The sequence below is a fragment of the Poecile atricapillus genome, chromosome W (assembly GCF_030490865.1).
Source record: "Poecile atricapillus isolate bPoeAtr1 chromosome W, bPoeAtr1.hap1, whole genome shotgun sequence".
Classification (NCBI taxonomy): Eukaryota; Metazoa; Chordata; class Aves; order Passeriformes; family Paridae; genus Poecile; species Poecile atricapillus.
In genome coordinates, this window is record NC_081288.1 from 529,529 (window position 1) to 546,544 (window position 17,016).

A 17,016-nucleotide genomic window follows, 5' to 3' on the forward strand; every position below is an offset into this window, starting at 1 on the left:
GCACAGCATTTTGTCTCAGAGCTCTTTGAGGCCCATGCAGATTCCCTGTGGCTCTAATAAGTACTAATACCTGGTGTGAAGTTGTTCTTTCCCCGCTTCAGAGTGTTTGACACCAAGTGTCCTCGGCTTGGACAGGAGCACTCTGTGCTGGGTTAGGAACTGGCTGGATGGCCGGGCCCAGAGAGTGGTGATGAACAGTGCTGCATCCAGCTGGCAGCCACTCACCAGTGGTGTCCCTCAGAGGTCTGTACTGGGGCCAGTCCTGTTCAATATTTTTATTGATGTCATGGGTGAGGGTATTGAGTCCTTCATTAGTAAATTTGCTGATGACACTAAGCTGGGAGTGTGTGCTGGTCTGTTGAAAGGTAGGAGGGCTCTGCAGAGAGACCTGGAACGTTTAGATGAATGGGCAAAGCCCAGTGGGATGAACTTTAGTAAGTCCAAGTGCCGAGTCCCGCATTTTGGTCACAATAACCCCTTGCAACACTGCAGGCTGGGGACGGTGTGGCTGGACAGTGCCCAGCCAGAAAGAGACCTGGGGGTGCTGCTGACAGCAGCTGAACATGAGCCAGCAGTGTGCCCTGGTGGCCAAGAAGGCCAATGGCATCCTGGCCTGTATCAAGAACAGTGCGGCCAGCAGGAGCAGGGAGGTCATTCTCCCCCTGTACTCAGCACTGGTGAGGCCACATCTGGAGTTGTGTGTCCAGTTCTGGGCCCCTCAGTTCAGGAAGGGTGTTGAGACTCTTGAGCGTGTCCAGAGGAGGGCAACGAGGCTGGTGAGGGGCTTAGAACACAAGCCTTATGAAGAATGGCTGAGGGAGCTGGGGTTGTTCAGCCTGGAGAAAAGGAGACTCAGAGATGACCTTATCACTCTCAGTGGGGGTCTGTCTCATTCACCAGACAGCAACTGATAGAACGAGAGGACGCACTCTCAAGTTGCACCAAGGGAAATTTAGGTTGGATGTTAGGAAAAGGTTCTTCACGGAAAGAGTAATAAAATACTGGAATGATCTGCCTGGGGAGGTGGTGGAGTCACCATCCCTGAATGTGTTTGAAAAAAAAAAGACTGGATATGGCACTCAGTGCCATATTTTAGTTGAGGTATTAGGACATCGGTTGGACTCGATCTTGAAGGTCTCTTCCAACCTAGTGATTCTGTGAGTAGCCTGTGCTGCACTCATCCACTAGTCCAGTGGTTTTATGACACATTCCCAACATGTTGCCTACCCTGAGGTATGGTGGGAGTGCAGTTACTTGCGATAGTTCTGAGGTACTGCATATAGCAGAGGAAGTCAAACTGAGTTTGTATTCACTGCTGGGTGAAGTCCCTGAGTGCTCTGTCCCTTGAAAGGAAGTGCTGGGGTAGAAGCTACAATTTTAGCATGTGTAGTGTTTCAGAACAAATTTGGTTTGCAGATGTGTTTTAAATAGTGCGGTTACTGGGGAGGCAGGGGTAAACAGACCATGGTAGACTGGCAAGCTGTGTAGCTTTTTCAGAGTGGTGCTTCTTGGGTAACAGCACTGGAATCTGAGGTGCAGTCAGTTTGTGTCCTTCTCTTACAGAAGGAGCGAGAGGCTGCGGATGCGAAGCTGATGAAACTTAAACTTCAAGCCAAAGCCAAGCTGGCTTCCCTGAACAAACGCATCGAGGAGCTGACAGAAAAAGGATCACCACAGCCTGTACAGGCCTTAGCAGAAGAGCTGGAGTATCCCAAGGTTGGGCAAACAGGGCTGTTTAAAAGATGTAGCTTGTACTGATAACCTGATACTGCCTGATGTTTCGGGTCACAGTGACCTAGCAGGGCCTATTTGTCTTATTGGCAGAATATTCATACTTCTGGCAAGCATGTCTATGCCTGTGCTGTAGCAAGCCTGTCTGTCCAGCCTCCTTGTACTGCAGATGCCCTTGGAGTGCTCAACTTGATCTCCTCAAGGGCATGGGCTAGTTTCCCTTTGCAAAACTTCAGTAATCCATTGTAGCCAAACTCTTTCCTGCACAAACTGTGTGTCTACCTGAGCTATGAGTTTCAAAATGTTACCTGTCATGTCAGTACAGTAAAGGTTGGCTGGAGTACAAGAACAAAGAGCTAAGGTCATTGAAACTGGAAGGCAGTAACTTAAATATAAAAAAATAAATATCTATTTTTTCCAGTCATGTAGCTTCCTGAGCCATCATAACGTTTTAGGGTTGAGAAACCATAATTGTGTAATGCTAGGTAAAAACTGAGGGAAAGTGTCCTCCACGAAGACATTAAAGAGGCTGTGAGCTACTAACTGGAGGCTCAGATTGGAGCTGGTAATTTTTAAAAACTTGACTATGTGATCAGCAGAACAATGTTTTCTTTAAAAAGTTGGCATTATTATGGAAAAGAAATGGAATGGAAGTCCAGAATGGTTTCCAGACATCAGATGATGTTCATTAAACCAGAGAACATAAAGGTTATTTCAGACATTGAAAAAAATATTAAAATATTATAGGAAACAATAAAAGGTGCTTGTGAGAGCTGTCAGATGAGAGGTGACTAATAATGATGTGAAGATCAGTTCTATGACTTGTGTTAACTATTTTTGATTGAGCATCATAAAATCATAGAAATGTGCTTCTGTAATTCCCAATGCCAACCTGAGAATCTTCCTCAGTGCAAAGCACCATCTGGTTTCATACATGAAGAATTGGATGATCTCAAGGACTGACATAAAAGAAGAATAAAGCAAAATTTAACCAGTGCACGATCAAGCATTTCTGGTGTCATGACACTGCATACTGCAAGGTCATGACAGCATTCCCTGTCTGCAGAGGCAATGGAGACCGTGGAGGCTGTTTGTCTGTGTTACTTGACATTGCTGTCCTGGTGCTGAGGCTCTTTTTTAGCTTATCTATATGCAGCATGTGTGTGTAACATCTGTGTGCTGTTGCATGACTTTGTGTAGACTTGCTGTTGAGGACTGGTGAGTGTCCTTGCTTCAAAATTCAAATTTATCAATTGAAGAAGGCAAAATGAGAGAAAGCTGGTCATCAGTTGATTGGTGCAGTATGGATTTTAAAAAGAGGCCTTATCTTTTTTACATACCATTTTAGCTGTTCTACTGAGGGTGGCAAGGCCTTGTGAGGGGTGTTGTCATGTTCTGCTCACTTGGAATCAGGAAAGATAAACTCTGAGAGCAGCCAGAGACTTTCTGTTCTCCCATCATGTTAGCAGCTGCTAACTTGGGAGTCACTCAAACAGCTTGGTTATTTAATCAACCAAAGTCATTTCTTTCTACAGTTGTATGAGGAAAGTGAACATCAAGAAAGTGGCTGAACTGTTAAAGGATAATGCAGGTGAATGGATGAAAGTAAATTAGCCATTAAGAAAAATGGCCGCCTAATTAGAGGAATGCGGGCTTGAGACAGTCTCTGGTGGACATGGTATGGACCACAGCTGTATTTGGTTTGGGTTAGAACACAGTTTGAGTGAAATTATGTTAGGGCAGTTACCTGCAATATTATGTATTTGACCCAAAAACCACTAACTTTTTCTTGCAAGGTTAGACCTACTGAGAAGATACAGAGTCCTTTATTTACACTTATTTCCCCAAGTAGATGCTGTCTTGAGTAATGGGGGTATTTCCTAGACAGTTACCCAGCCATTTGAAGGTGAAAATTCTAGGCTAGAGTTGCGTGTTGTGCTGAAGTATTGAATATTAGCAAAGGGCTGGGTTTTTTTCTTCTCTATGATGTGGGCCCTGTGGGAAGGCTATATTTTAAATATCTAATTAGTACTATTATTTCCTGGGCTTTTAGCAGAGTGCCTTATTTTGAGAGTAGTGGAAGTATCAGCTTAGCTCTTTCTATCAAAGTTATTTGTGTACAGAGCAATTGAGGCCTCTCTCAAACTTTTGAAGTGGGTGAAGATAAATTATGTTCAGATATAAGAGCTTATTCATTTTGGAAAAACATAATATTTAAAAGCTTGAGCTCTTTGTGGCTGTGCTGCTGTCCTTAATTGTGGCACTCCATGTAATGGTCAGTGTAAGAGGCTTTTCCAAATCAGACTGTAAATATCAATCCTGAAAGCTAATTACAAGTAAGCAAACTAATCCACCCATCTTCCCCTCTAGCAACTCCTCTGCCCCAGTCTTATAAGTTATGTATATCCCTGGCTTCTTAGAGCTTCCTGCATTTCTGTTCTTTATTTTTCTGTCCTGTTCTATTTCTAAATTTAAGTGCAGTTGAAGCTTCCTTGTCTGTCTGTTCTGCCTCCTGCCAATGACCTTCTCTGTAGGTGAAACATCTTTTGAGGAACAGTAGCCTCTTATTCTTATTACACTGATTTATACGTACTTTTAAAAGCCTTCCTAGTATTTTCAGAATGAGTTTATAGATATAAATACTCTGTAGAATTCCTGTGTTATCGATGGTATTTGACCCAATACCTGCCACAAATGAAATGGAAGAGATGTGTTTTATATATGTTCAGTACAAAATAGCCAGCACTGAGTGCTTGTAGTGTCTGGAAGTGCTGAGATGAGAATGTAGAGCAGGTTTTGTCTGCTGAGGGGTGGGTGGTGAGGGAGCTGTCCTTGCCCAGGAGCGAAGCACAGCTGTGAGTTCAGGGGCCTGCCCTCACCCAGCTGGGGAGACAGAGACAGGAGTGCAGATACAGCGTGCTGGGTTGTCTGACTGGACACAGCCTAAGCATGTTTTATGTGAAATATTGTTTATGTTTCTTGGTCATTAACAGAGGATGTAAGTGCTTCAGAGTGGAGTAGAACTGATCATTATTTGCCTGTTCCCTTTGTTTGTATCTAATAAGTTCATTGCTATTAATCCTGTAGTCTAAAGAGATTTCCATGGGTGTTTTCTGTCATCTAGAATGTCTACCCGTTTGTCACATAGAGAATATCCTTCCATAGCTAATTTAAAAATGTTTTTATTTCTGGTATTAGGAGAAGTTTGTGATGTTAAAAAACCTCATAGTAGTCATATAATAAGTAATGTATTTAAAATGTATAATATATAATATAATACTTATAAAATGTATTTAAAAATCTAATTTGCCTTAGTTTATATAGTGAGCAGTCATGACTGTTAGCCCTTCCAAGTGCTTTGGCGCTTCCCAATTAAAGGCATCTTGTGTATATCTACACAGAAATAGGGAAAATAATTACTTAACATAGGATAACTTCATTTAAAGTAACAAAAGAAATGTAAAGTTAAGAAATGAAGCAATGTAGTAAAAATAAGCATCTAATTAGGAGTCAACAGTGAAGTAGCATTTTAGTGTATGTTTTAAAATTAATTAATTATTTTTTTAAACCAGTAATACGGATAAATTTACTTTCTTTTATTTCTCTCTTCCCATTTTTTCCTCTTGCAGTGTCAGAAAAACGAAAATAGAAGTGAAGGGCACAGAGAGGAAGTGGAAGTATTGAAAGAGCAGCTCAGGGAGCGAGAGGAGACTGTTCAGGACCTGAAGAAACAGCTGGCTGTAGCCAAAGTGAATCTGAAAGATGCTGAAATCAAGTATGCAACACAGGTACAGAATTTTTTTTTCTCTGTTCATCAGTCTGTGTTTCCCACCTCACAGCTTAGACTAGTATGATAGAATAGAACAATGCTTACACAGCTGGTCTTCAATTCCCTTACCTCAATTTTTTCAGTTTTGTTCCTCTTCAAATCACCTAGGTCCATAAATTTCACTGCCTTTGGCTCTTCCTCTAAACATTACGTTAGTCTTTCACAGTCCCCAGATTATCTTCTCCTGACCCCCATTCTTGCCCCCAGGCCAGAACCACCCTTGGTGCAAAAGGTGCCCTGCAGGTAAGGGATGGGATTCACCCTTGGACAATGGGACCAATGGCTCTCTGAGGAGGGGGGAATCAGTCCCTGGAAGGGCCTGGGTAGGGTGTCCCTTCCTCTGAGTAAGAATTTGGGTTCTTCCCTGTCTGCCCCTGCTGTTCTGTGATGGGCTTTGCTGGGGCAGAGTGTTCTTTCAGCTGCCAGGCCTGCCATTGCCCCTCTGTGTTCTGCTGTGGGTGTGCAGGACAGCTGCTTATCACACATGTAACAGCTTTAATTTTACATTGTAGTCATTTGTGGAAGGTTTTTTTAATACTCTAAATTGCAGATTTAGCTTTTGAACTGTGAGTTGGGCTGCAATCCTATACATTAAAAGCCCAGAAGTTTTATGAACTGTTAATTATATAGTGATCATATATTTTATTATTCTGCATATTTGTATAGTAAATTCTATGCTTTTTTGCTTTCTGGGACCTGAAATATTATCAGTTGTTATACACATATTAGTAGGATAAAGACACCAGGTAAAAATACCATTTGACCAAGATGATGTATAGGATTGTCAAGCTGAAAACTCCATCACACGCACAATATGCTGGTGCATGTTGAAAGCAAGCCTGTGTGTCTGCCAGGTTCATAACCTTGTTGGCTTGTTTTTATTTTGTGGCTTATGTTTTCAGCTGAGTTCCCTGCAGGAAGTGATTCAGGAGAAGGAAGCTCTCCTGGAGGAGCATGTGCACCAGCATCAAGCTGAATTGCTCAAGATGGTGGTCCAGTCAGATATGGAAGTAGAGATGCAACAGGTATATTTGAGATAATAATCGTATCATGGGAGGAGGAAGGAAAAGGACTTTTACCAGAAGACACCCTGAAAGAACAGTTCTTGTTAAAGTAACTCAGAAGGGATAAGAAGAAAGATGCTTTGGTTGTTTGGAGTTTTTTGGAATGCTAGTTGGGACTTTGATTCCTAGCTTCAGTCTGCTGGTTTGCTATCAGTCAAAGAGAAAGAACAGTTGAAAAAAAGTGTTATATTATTGTGCTCCAGTTCCCTATTCATGAAGCAAAGTAAGTTCCTCCTACTGCACCAGGGCTCCAGAATAGGTGTCAACAAAAATGAATTAATTCAGGCTATCAAAGTAGCTGTGTTACAAAAATGGGGTGTATCGATGAAACCTGGGAATCTAAACTTATATTGGTCTCCCCAATGCTGGAATAGCCTTGTCTCTCTCACAGAACCTGCACACACTACAGAGAAAGCTTGAGGAGCAGGAAGCAGCTCTCTTAGGACGAACTCAGGTGGTGGAACTGCTGCAGCAGGAGTTACACGCTGCTGAAAAACAAAACCAGGTACCTGGTCTGCCTTTTATTGCTTCACTCTGTGTGTGTGTGTGTTTGTGTGTGGGGGGTGAATGGGGCCTTTGTCAGTAACTCAGAAGTTACCAGAGTAGTTTTTTTTGGCACCACTTTTCCATCATAAAATCAGCTGGGCCCACCCTCCCTGGTTCAGGTGTTAGACCTGCAGGTCTGTGTGCACTGCTTACAGCAGGTACAGCCAGACAGTGGGGTGCTGCAGCTGCCAGCTCTAGTGATCCAGGTTCTGGGCAGGTGGAGAGGGTCTAAATCTATCCATACCCATACTGCTGACTGTACCTTGAAAGCCAAATATACAAACCTTTGCCAAAAGCAGAAATGCCTAACACAGTGCTGCTGAAGCCTCAGTGTTTGTGAACTGCAGGGTCCAGGCCAGTCAGAGTAGAAGCACCTATTCTTTGGTATGTTATGCTGAGAACTTGCTTCTATGGTGACACAACTTGTGGAGTGGGATTGGCTCTCGCTTCATCAGTTTGGAAGGTGAAGAGGATGAGATCAAGTCCGTGCATATGTGACTATATAGATATGTGCTTCTTGAGACTTGAGGATTAAGAACACAACCTCTTAAAAGGTTGGTTTGCATATAGAGGATGAGTGTAATTTTTGTTTTTCCAATATCTGAACTTCTGAAAATTTTCCATCCCTTTAAAAGAGATTTACACTGAATCAGTCTCGTATTTGTAGGTCGCATGATCTCCAGCCAGTCTAATGCTGAACCTCACTTTGATAATTTTTACACACTTGTGCCCCACATATTTTCTTTTGTTCTGTGTCCCAGCCAGGCATAATGATGGGTGCTCTTACTACTGTGAAGAGGTAAAGAACCTCAGTAGGCTGACTTGTGCTCACTAGTGCTACTCACTGCATTGCCCAGCAGGGTGTGTCATGGAATGGTGGCATGGATATCTACATGACACGGTTGTTGGGCTCCCTTGGCTTCTCCTCAGTGTCTTTAACTTCCCTCATACGTTCGGTGGTCTGAAGGAGACCTGGTATAGGTACAAACTTGAGGCCATGTGGCAAAAGCCTACCCATAAAATAAAAGGAGCTCCTCATCAGATTCCTTCTGAAATTAGCTATGCAGACCATCCACAGTTCCAGGAGGAAGAAGTTTGACAACAGGAGTTTGGGCAAGTGTAAGGTCTGTTTCTGTCTCTTGGTCACCTTAAATCTCTGGTCAGTGTTGACCAGAGCCTTCTGAGATCTTTCTTAAAGCAGTGGGTACTGTGTGGAGCCCTCTGTTATCTCCAGATTCATATTTCAGCATTCTTCTTTCACATACACACTTTATATTTTTTTAATTCTGCTCTGCAATTGTTGAGTTCTCCCTCATTTGTTGTAACTCTTCCTCCCCTTTTTGGGAAGTTTACTTTCTTCTAAAAGAGTATTCCTGGCCACTCTTCTATTGCTTCTTTACTCTAAATTCCCCTTCTCTAAATCAAGACTTACCTTTTCTTTACCACAGCAGCAAGCATTGCTTTCTTGCAATTTCCAAATAGTGGGGCGGTTTCTTTCTAACAAATTTAAATTTCTGACGTGTGTTTCCTCCTTTCTGCTACTCAGGTATTTTTAGAGGATTTAATGAAAACCTTAAAATATAATTCAGTAATTTGTTTTGTCAGGGTTTTTAACTATTTGAGAGAGAAATGAATTTCTTTATCATTTTACAGACACTCATAGATCAGTGCCAGAAGATGGAAGTGGAACTAAGCTCCGTGAGGGATGCACTAGATGCGGAGAGACAGGGGTCTCGGGATCTCAGGGAGAAGATGGAGCTGGAACTAGCTGAGAGGAAGCTGTCTTCCCATCGCTTGCAGGAGGAGGTGCAGTGTCTCTCACAACAGCTGGAGGAGGCAAGAAGAGCACAAACCGAACTAGAGGTGAAGTATAAAGACCTGGAACAGGAACACAGGCTGGAGGTGGAAGAGAAAAACCGGCTGCTCAGTTGTCTTACGGTGGCTGAACAAGAGCTGCGGTGTGGCCATGCTGTCCTTGGAGCTGAGAAGGACCAGCTGAAACAGGACAGTGGCCAGCTCTTGGTGCCATCTGTGGTACATGGAGCTGCAGCACACGGACCCCTGGGTGAGCAAGCATGGCAGCTAGCTGGAGCAGGTTCTCAGGAGCCTGAGTATCATTGGGCTGCCTTCTTTTTGGCTTTGTTTTTTATAACAGCTCATAAGAATGGCTTGATGTAACAATTCCTAATTGCACAGGGACATAGGAGTGGTGGTGCTATCTCAAACTAAGGGGGTCTAGTTTGATCCCACCATGCTGTTTTTGACAGCTGCAAGAGGAGCAGAAGTGTGGGACAGCATTATATGGTGCTTTGCTTGTGTACTGTCCCAGCCTCTTGTCTTTTGGGATTTAGGGATTTCTTGAGCTGGATGTATTTTTTAGTTGGTTAGCTGGATTTTTTTCAGTCAGCTTATGTAAGTCCTTTTTAGATGTGCTATGTTCTTCACAGTCTGAATTTCTACTGAAATTATAAGTAAAACAACCAAGAAAAGCAAGAGGTGCCATTTTCTCCATAGACCTGTGTTAGAAATAATGATATTGATCTTGCCTCAAGCTCTTATTTCAAATTGATTTTCTTCCAGCTTCTTTATGGCCCAAAGCTGAAGCAGTGACTAAGAGATAAGATTTGGGAAACTATAGTGCATGAGTGCAAAATGGACTTAGTTTGGCAAAAAAGACAAGAACAGACCTTAACTCCCCTTTTTTTCCCCTCTGTCAGTTGAACTTCTGCAGAAATGTGAAGAATTTGTTTGCTGTCAGGATGAGCTGAAATCCCAGCCACAAGTGCAACTCTCTGAACTGGAGCAGCAGGTTTGGTATTTTCAAATTATTCTCATTAATTTTTCTGGTATATTGAGGAACTGAAGCCAAATGAAATGTCTGAAATTCCTTTTTTTTATCATGGATTGCTTGAGAAAGGCTTTTATTCGTTCTCTCAGCTGATGGGCAGGCATTTTATGACTACAGAAACCTGGAAAGAAGTAGAAGTCAATTTGAGTAACTTAAAAGTTGTCAATTGATTTTTTTTTTTTAAAAAGTTAACCAAGTGATCAAAGACTAATTTGTATTTATAAATGGTATTAAAATTTATTTTTCTCCTCTCCATCCTGTTTAAACAGAATGAATCAGCTTCACAGGAAAAAATAGTAGATCAGGAAGACCAGAATGAGACTTCATTCCTACCCACAGAAAACTTGGAAAGACAGAAGGCAGAAGGTTGTATGATTACCTTTCCTATTTTAATATTCTTGATAGACTTAAGAATCATTCTAGAAATAGTTTCTACAAAATAAGATATAGCTGAAGGGGTAGCTTTCCCCAGTACAAAATGCTGACAATCTGCAGGTGGTACTTTGGGGGGCAGGGGAGTATTTTTGATAACTTTTGCTGAAACAGTAAGGCATATGCCACATATAAAAAACCCCAGACAATTACATTGGTTTTGAGTGTCTGGTCATGTAGACTGGTAGCAGCTCTGTCAGAATTATACTATAAAACAATGGATTCCCTCACGTGTTTACTTTAGGGTCTGGTGCACTATGACAGTAGTCTGTCTTGATTTCTGAGAAACAGATTAGTTTTGCTTCCTGTCATTCAAAGATAGAACCTCTTTGTAAAAATCCTGGTGAGGGAATAATCATCAATAAACCAGGTTCCTACTGTCCTAGAACATCATCTTTCTGGTTTTTGTTCCAAGATCTCAGAGATGCAGGTCTTTAATGAACTTCAAGACATTGTTTAGAGTCACAGCATGGTTTGGGATGGAAGGAACTCATAAAGACCAGCTGGTCCCTCCCCCCTGCCATGAGCAGTGACATCCTTCAGCAGGTCAGGTTGCTGAGAGCCCCATCCAACTTGGCCTTGAACACGTCCAGTATAGGGCAACTGATGGCTCTGGGCAATCCAGAGAGAAGCAGCCCTCTTGAAACTGCAATAAAGCCTTGAAGAAGCCTTTCTTTTCCAGGCTGAACAACCACAAGTCTCTCAGCCTCTCTTCATGGGAGATTTGTTCCAGTCCTCTGATCATTTTTGTGGTTTCTTCTGGACTCACTCCAGCAGATCCACATCTGTCTTGTACACAGGAACCCCAGAACAGGACACAGTGCTCTAAGTGAGGTTTCACAAAAGCAGAGAAGTCTTGGAGAATTGTCTCCCTCAGCCTGCTGCCCACACCTCTTTTGGTGCAGCCCTGGATATGATTGGCTTTCTGGGCTGCAGGCACACATTTCCAGCTCCTGTCCAATTTTTAGATCACCAGAATCCCAAAGTCTTCCTCTGTAGCCTGTTTTCAATCCCTTCACCCCGCAGTCTGTGCTGGTACTGGGGATTGCACCAGCCCAGGTGTAGGGCCTTGCACTTGGCCTTATTAAGCCTTGCTCTGCAGAAGGGCTGAATGGCTGCATTCCTCAAGCTGGTCCAGGTCCCTCTGGATGGCATCACATCACCCCAGCAAAATCAGCTGTTCAGCCAGGTGTCCTCCACAGGTGTGCCATGGGTGCAACCACCCAGCTGTCTCTGCTGGCAGCTAGGACACTAAATAGTACCAGTCCCAGGAAGGACTTCTGCAGGACCTGGTTCCCACTTGGATGCTGAGCCATTGACTGCAATTCTTTGCACACTGCCGTGCAGCCAGTCCCTTGCCTCACCTGACAGCCCACCTGTCAAACCCACATCTTGGCAATTTAGTAGCAAGGGTGTTGAGGAGACCTTATCAAAAGCCTGACAGAAATCCAGCTTTCAGCCTGGTTCCGTGCCCCAAGCTACAATTGAATACATCCAAAATGCACCTGGAAAACTTCAATCAGCTTTCTTAAAAAGCAGCTCCTCCTTCTACTGAAAGGAATTCCACCTGAAAAATGCAGTGACTCTGAGCTTCGCTGTCATGTTATGTAAAACATCTTTCCCAATGCATGTTTAGCTGCATGTTAACTTCAAAACAAGCTTTTGTTGTTGTAATTCTGTTTCCAGTGGGTGTGTTGAACACTTGATTACTCACTTTTTTTTGGATCTTAAACACTGGGAGATGTAATTTCTTTTTAAAAACTACCAAAATATTAAATGAAACATAAAAAAATGGTTTATGTCTGCTATATAGTTTCTAAATACTTTGTTACTCCTTTTTGTGCCATGAATTTGTCAGTCTTAATTAAAGTGGGATGCCTAAAACTGCCCACTGTAATCCATTCCTAACTTGGATAGAATGAATTAAGGATTTTTAGATAGTTAGGTTATATTTTGCAATTTCTGATGCTTTTCAAGCAGACCTCAACAAATTCCTTCAAATTCCAAGCTATTTGAAATATAAAGTCTCTTGAAATCCTTGTATAGTCTTCACTTCCATGGGTTTAGCCGTGCATTAGACCAAAACCTCTGTAACTCTCTTTAGATCTGTATGGATTCCTTGAACTTTTCTTGAGGCAGCTCTTTGAGTGACTGAAGGTCTCTCCTCCTGCTGCGTGAGGGAACGTTGTATGAGGCTTTCCATAGTTCAGTTGGTGGAAAGACTACAGTATAGTGTGAATCAATATAGGAGAGCCATTATCACAGAAAACACAAAATGCCTTCCAATTGTTAGAATTCACAAAACATTAATTTGAGCTTCCTCAACTTCCACAATACTTAGCAAAGACAGTTTTGTATAATCGTACATAGAAGGTGTTGCAAGGAGTACAGAAGAAAACTTTGTACTGTATGTTGATGGTATGTGTGTCCTCTCTGCATGCTCAGAAGTGAAAACTACAGAATTCATACCCCTAAGAGAACTGTTTAACTTGGTCCTGAGTTTTATTTTATATATTTATTTATATTTATTTTATTATTTATGTATATGAACCTGTTTTTCATACCATCATTACTAGTTAACATGTTCACAAAATGGGGCCTGCTTTTTAATGCTTCTAAGTTGGTGTTTCTGGGGAAGACACAGTATTTGTTGCTTTACTGGCTCCTGCACTAAAAAGCTGAGGTATCACCTAATACATTAATTACAACTGAGATGAATTACAGAATGTATTTTTCTTGTACATTTATAACAATTTCTCATTTTATTTTTTCCAAATGAAATTTGAAACAATTTGCTACAATAGTTCTTTCTTTCCTCTCCTTTATAAAAATGTTTCTTAACACTTGAATCTCTATTACCTTCTTTCAGTATGTTTGTATGACAAGAATTGTGCTTTTCTAAAAGCTGCTTAAAACAGCATGTTGGTTGTGTGGTTGCCTGTAAAGAAACCCAACCCACATTATCCCATGACAGTGTTATGTATCTCCACTATATAAATTCTATTAACAGCCATGTGTCCTTTCTCGAAAGCTCCTGGAAGGATATCCTGTCGCTGTCTAAAGCAAAGTCTTAAGTTTCAAAAAAATTTTTTGTGTTTGAATGTTTCAGAAATGCCACATTTACGACTTGTTCTCCAGGAGTCTCAGCAAGAGGCTGTGTTGGTCACAGAAGATGCAGAACAGGTAATGATTAAGCAGCTGAAATAAGCTAAAACTAAAATAGGTCAAGGACTGGCCTTAGAACAGCTAAGCTGTCATCGTCTTTTTATCAATCCTCTTTTGAGGGTTATTATTAACTGGATTAATGGTGAAAGACAGAAATAGCTTCCAAATACAGCTTGCACTGTGTTTGTAACAAACTGTTTCCCTTTGCCGGCTGTGTGGATTTCTTGTGTCCTTCATCCACCCAATCCACATTTGTGCTATTTTCTGCCTGTTGTGAGTTAGATTTTCAGCAGAACTATGGGCTAATCTGAGACAGGTCTCTGGAAATAAAATTCCAAAGGCTCAGCTGTCATTATAGAAAAGATGCCTTTCAAACCAGCCCTGTCCATTCCCATGGCCCTGATGGGCACCTGGCTGACTGGGAGAGCTGTGTGCTCCTTGAGAGGGATACAGGTGGGCACTGTCCTTGTGCTACTCCACTGTGTCCAGCTGCAGGTACAAGTGCAGTCAGGTTCTTGTTGAGAAGACTGCAGGATGAGGAAGCTGCTGCTTGGCTTTATGCTCAGCATGGTGAGGGAGATGACAGCCTCTGTGTATCTGTCCCGAGAGTTTGCTGTGGAACTGACTGTTAGCTTAGAGCAGGGTCTGGCTTTTTGCAGACTGCTCTACTGGCCCATCCTGTCCAAAGGGGGACAGTTAATGCTGTGTTTTATCTAATACATTCCTCTCTATTAGAGGGCTTGTATATTACTGGGAAGTATTAAGGTAAAAGTTGATACTTGGAACCAGAGAAACATTTTGAGTCATTCATCCTGCTTGACTCAGACCCTTACCTTCCAACCACCCGCAGTCGAGCTGTGAGCTGGTAGATCAGTGGGAACACACACACACCTGCATGCATAGTCTTTTCAAGGGCAGATACAAGCATTTGGACTATTTGCTACTGCCCCTTTATAGACAGTGGAATAAACAGGTTCTTTAGCACATGACTCACGTGGAACAAGGTGAGTGTTGAAAATGGGTCAATGAAAACAACCCTGGAATTGTCCATTTCAGTATCTTCATTATAAAAAGAGTCCAGCTAAATAGCTTACATCTGAGTTTTTACACTTGCACAGCTACCATTTCTGCACCTGGCCCATGGCTTTAGGCCAAGTAATGTAGTTACCCAAACCCAGGTTAAGGCATCTAGCAGTTCAAAGGTTCTTGTGGTGTTATTGGTTTGTTTGTGTGATAGTGCCTAGCATAACTTTATTGAGAAAACTCCAGATATTTTTATCTGCTGGAGCAGTGAGGCATAGACTGACAGACACGTGACTTCTCAGCTTCTCTGCTTGGGTGGTCAGTGAAAGGTTATTATACTGTAGTTAATCCCTTTGAAATAGTGAAGATGGAAGAGAAATCATCTCAACATGGGGAGGAAGTTATTTGAATCCTTGCATTCATTGATATGTTAATCTGCTGAGATAAGTCTTAGTCTATTGCTTAACATCAAAACCAATCTCTTTTTCATTACTTATTTATTTTCATTAGGCTTAAGAGTTGTGTCCAAACTTGGGACTGATAGGTTTTACTTAGAGCTTGGCAGAGCAGTAGACTGCTGAGAGAGCTGTCTTCTCATACCAGGATCCTGGCTCAAAGCTCAGTGTTGTTTCTTCAACCCACAGAATAAGAATATTGGTGCTGAGGCAAAATTGCAAGACTTGTGGACTGTGGAAGCTCCAGCCTCTTCTGTAGACTGCTTTTCTTCTGCAGGTGAGGACACAGAATAAGGCATGTGAGAAGAAAATGGTGGAAATTTGACAAGTTTCAGGGACAAATCTTAAGATAATTTAGAAGGAGGAACTCTGAGGTCAGAATATAAAGATGATAATCTGCAGAATGCAGGAAAGATTTACATAAGGTAGAGGAGAACATTCTAATGTGGGATGGGTAGGATACACTAGAAAAGAAGAAAAAAATGGTTGCTAAGGTTAGAAAGAGAGAAGGGGTTTGAAGGAGTGTGTTTGTAGATGCAAAGACTAATGTGTAAGGCACAGAAGAGAACTGAGATAAAATGAAGATCTGTATGTTTCTCTGCAAGCCACTAAATTTGTGTCTGGAATTAGTTCTCCCCTACATCCCACATGAAAAAAAAAACAAAACAGTCAAACCAATCTATTACCTGGTTCTCTTGTCTCTTTGCTCTTCATCCTTCTGCAGGGGTCAGAAGTTCTGTGTGCAGGTGGTGCCAGCATGCAGCAAACACAGGGAGTTGCACAGAGCCATATTGCAGCTTCAGGGTCTGAATTTCTGGCTGGGGTTAAACCGCAGCAGAATTGTCTGTGCACTGTATAGTCTCAAACTCTGGGTTGTTTTCTTCTGTGCTTAGTTTGCTGCCTTTTTTTTTTTTTTAATCTTTCCTCACCTTCTACAGAAGCTCCAGTCCTATTTATTGTCCCTTCACTTACCTACTGACTTTACCTGCAGGTTGTTACACTGATGGTGACAAGTGTACTTTTTCTTACTAGGTATGTCAGGAGAGCTGGTGAATTCTGAAATGCAGAAGCCTTTTGGTGATACTTTCGTGCTCTCTGAGGTACAAATGTAGTCTAAAATCCTTTTGGTCTCAGTATTGTATGCATTTGCATCTATGAAAACTTTAATTTTGTTTAGAAGCCCCCAAGACTTTATTTAACCTCCTGTGACTTAAAGTGGCTGTTTCATTACGACAGCAGTCTTTTTAAGAGCAGCTCTCCTATAATGATTCCTCATAAATTGTTTCTGCCCTCCAAACTGATGAACAGCTTTTACAGTGCAGCGTGTTGGCTTACTGGTGGGCTGTTGATCCAAGCTTACTGGGGAGGATTTGTGACTGCTTTTCTTTTGTAATCTCTTTTGGGGGATGGGAAGAAACCTTATGATAGTTATTTTGAAAAAGCTGAGTACTTTGTTCCAGGTACTTTGTCTAGTACTTTCACTTTGGACACAGATTGGAATATGGGCTTCTATCCTGCTTCTTTGTCATGTTAAATGGACAGATAGAATAGGGGACTAAACCTCCTTATTCAAAGACTATGAATAGGAAGCCACGGAAATGTGCCTGGTTAAGTACACTAGAGGGCTTGTGAGAATGACAAGAGAACTTAAACAGTTCAGAGTCGTACTATCTTGTAATCATGAGAGAAGGGGAAAAAAGGGAATAGGAGGTTGCCTGTATGGTCTGATCCTAAAGTCAGAATCTTTCATGCTGTAACTTCAGAAACTGAAATTAGCAGAAGTGATCTGGGAAGTCACAGAATCACTGAATAGCTGGGCTTGGAAGGGACTTCTGGACATCCCCTAGTCCACCCCCCACTGCCAAGACAGAGCTCCCCTATTATTAGCAAGGCTTCTGTTTATTGCAGAAGCCAGCTTGAGAA

At 42.0% G+C, this 17,016-nt stretch overlaps 1 protein-coding gene across 2 annotated transcripts in view; it reads left to right on the top strand.

The window, feature by feature from the left end:
* Positions 1-17,016, top strand: part of LOC131591696 (golgin subfamily B member 1-like) — a 41,516-nt gene that overhangs the window by 6,673 nt on the left and 17,827 nt on the right. Inside the window, exons 5-14 of one of the 2 annotated variants that reach the window (XM_058862644.1) lie at positions 1,564-1,716; positions 5,361-5,519; positions 6,463-6,585; positions 7,016-7,129; positions 8,824-9,235; positions 9,888-9,979; positions 10,288-10,384; positions 13,560-13,633; positions 15,283-15,370; positions 16,126-16,193. In XM_058862644.1, coding sequence (XP_058718627.1) covers positions 1,564-1,716; positions 5,361-5,519; positions 6,463-6,585; positions 7,016-7,129; positions 8,824-9,235; positions 9,888-9,979; positions 10,288-10,384; positions 13,560-13,633; positions 15,283-15,370; positions 16,126-16,193 — 1,380 coding nt within the window. The remainder of the gene's footprint in view (positions 1-1,563; positions 1,717-5,360; positions 5,520-6,462; positions 6,586-7,015; positions 7,130-8,823; positions 9,236-9,887; positions 9,980-10,287; positions 10,385-13,559; positions 13,634-15,282; positions 15,371-16,125; positions 16,194-17,016) is intronic. The other variant, XM_058862646.1, reaches the window with a different exon arrangement.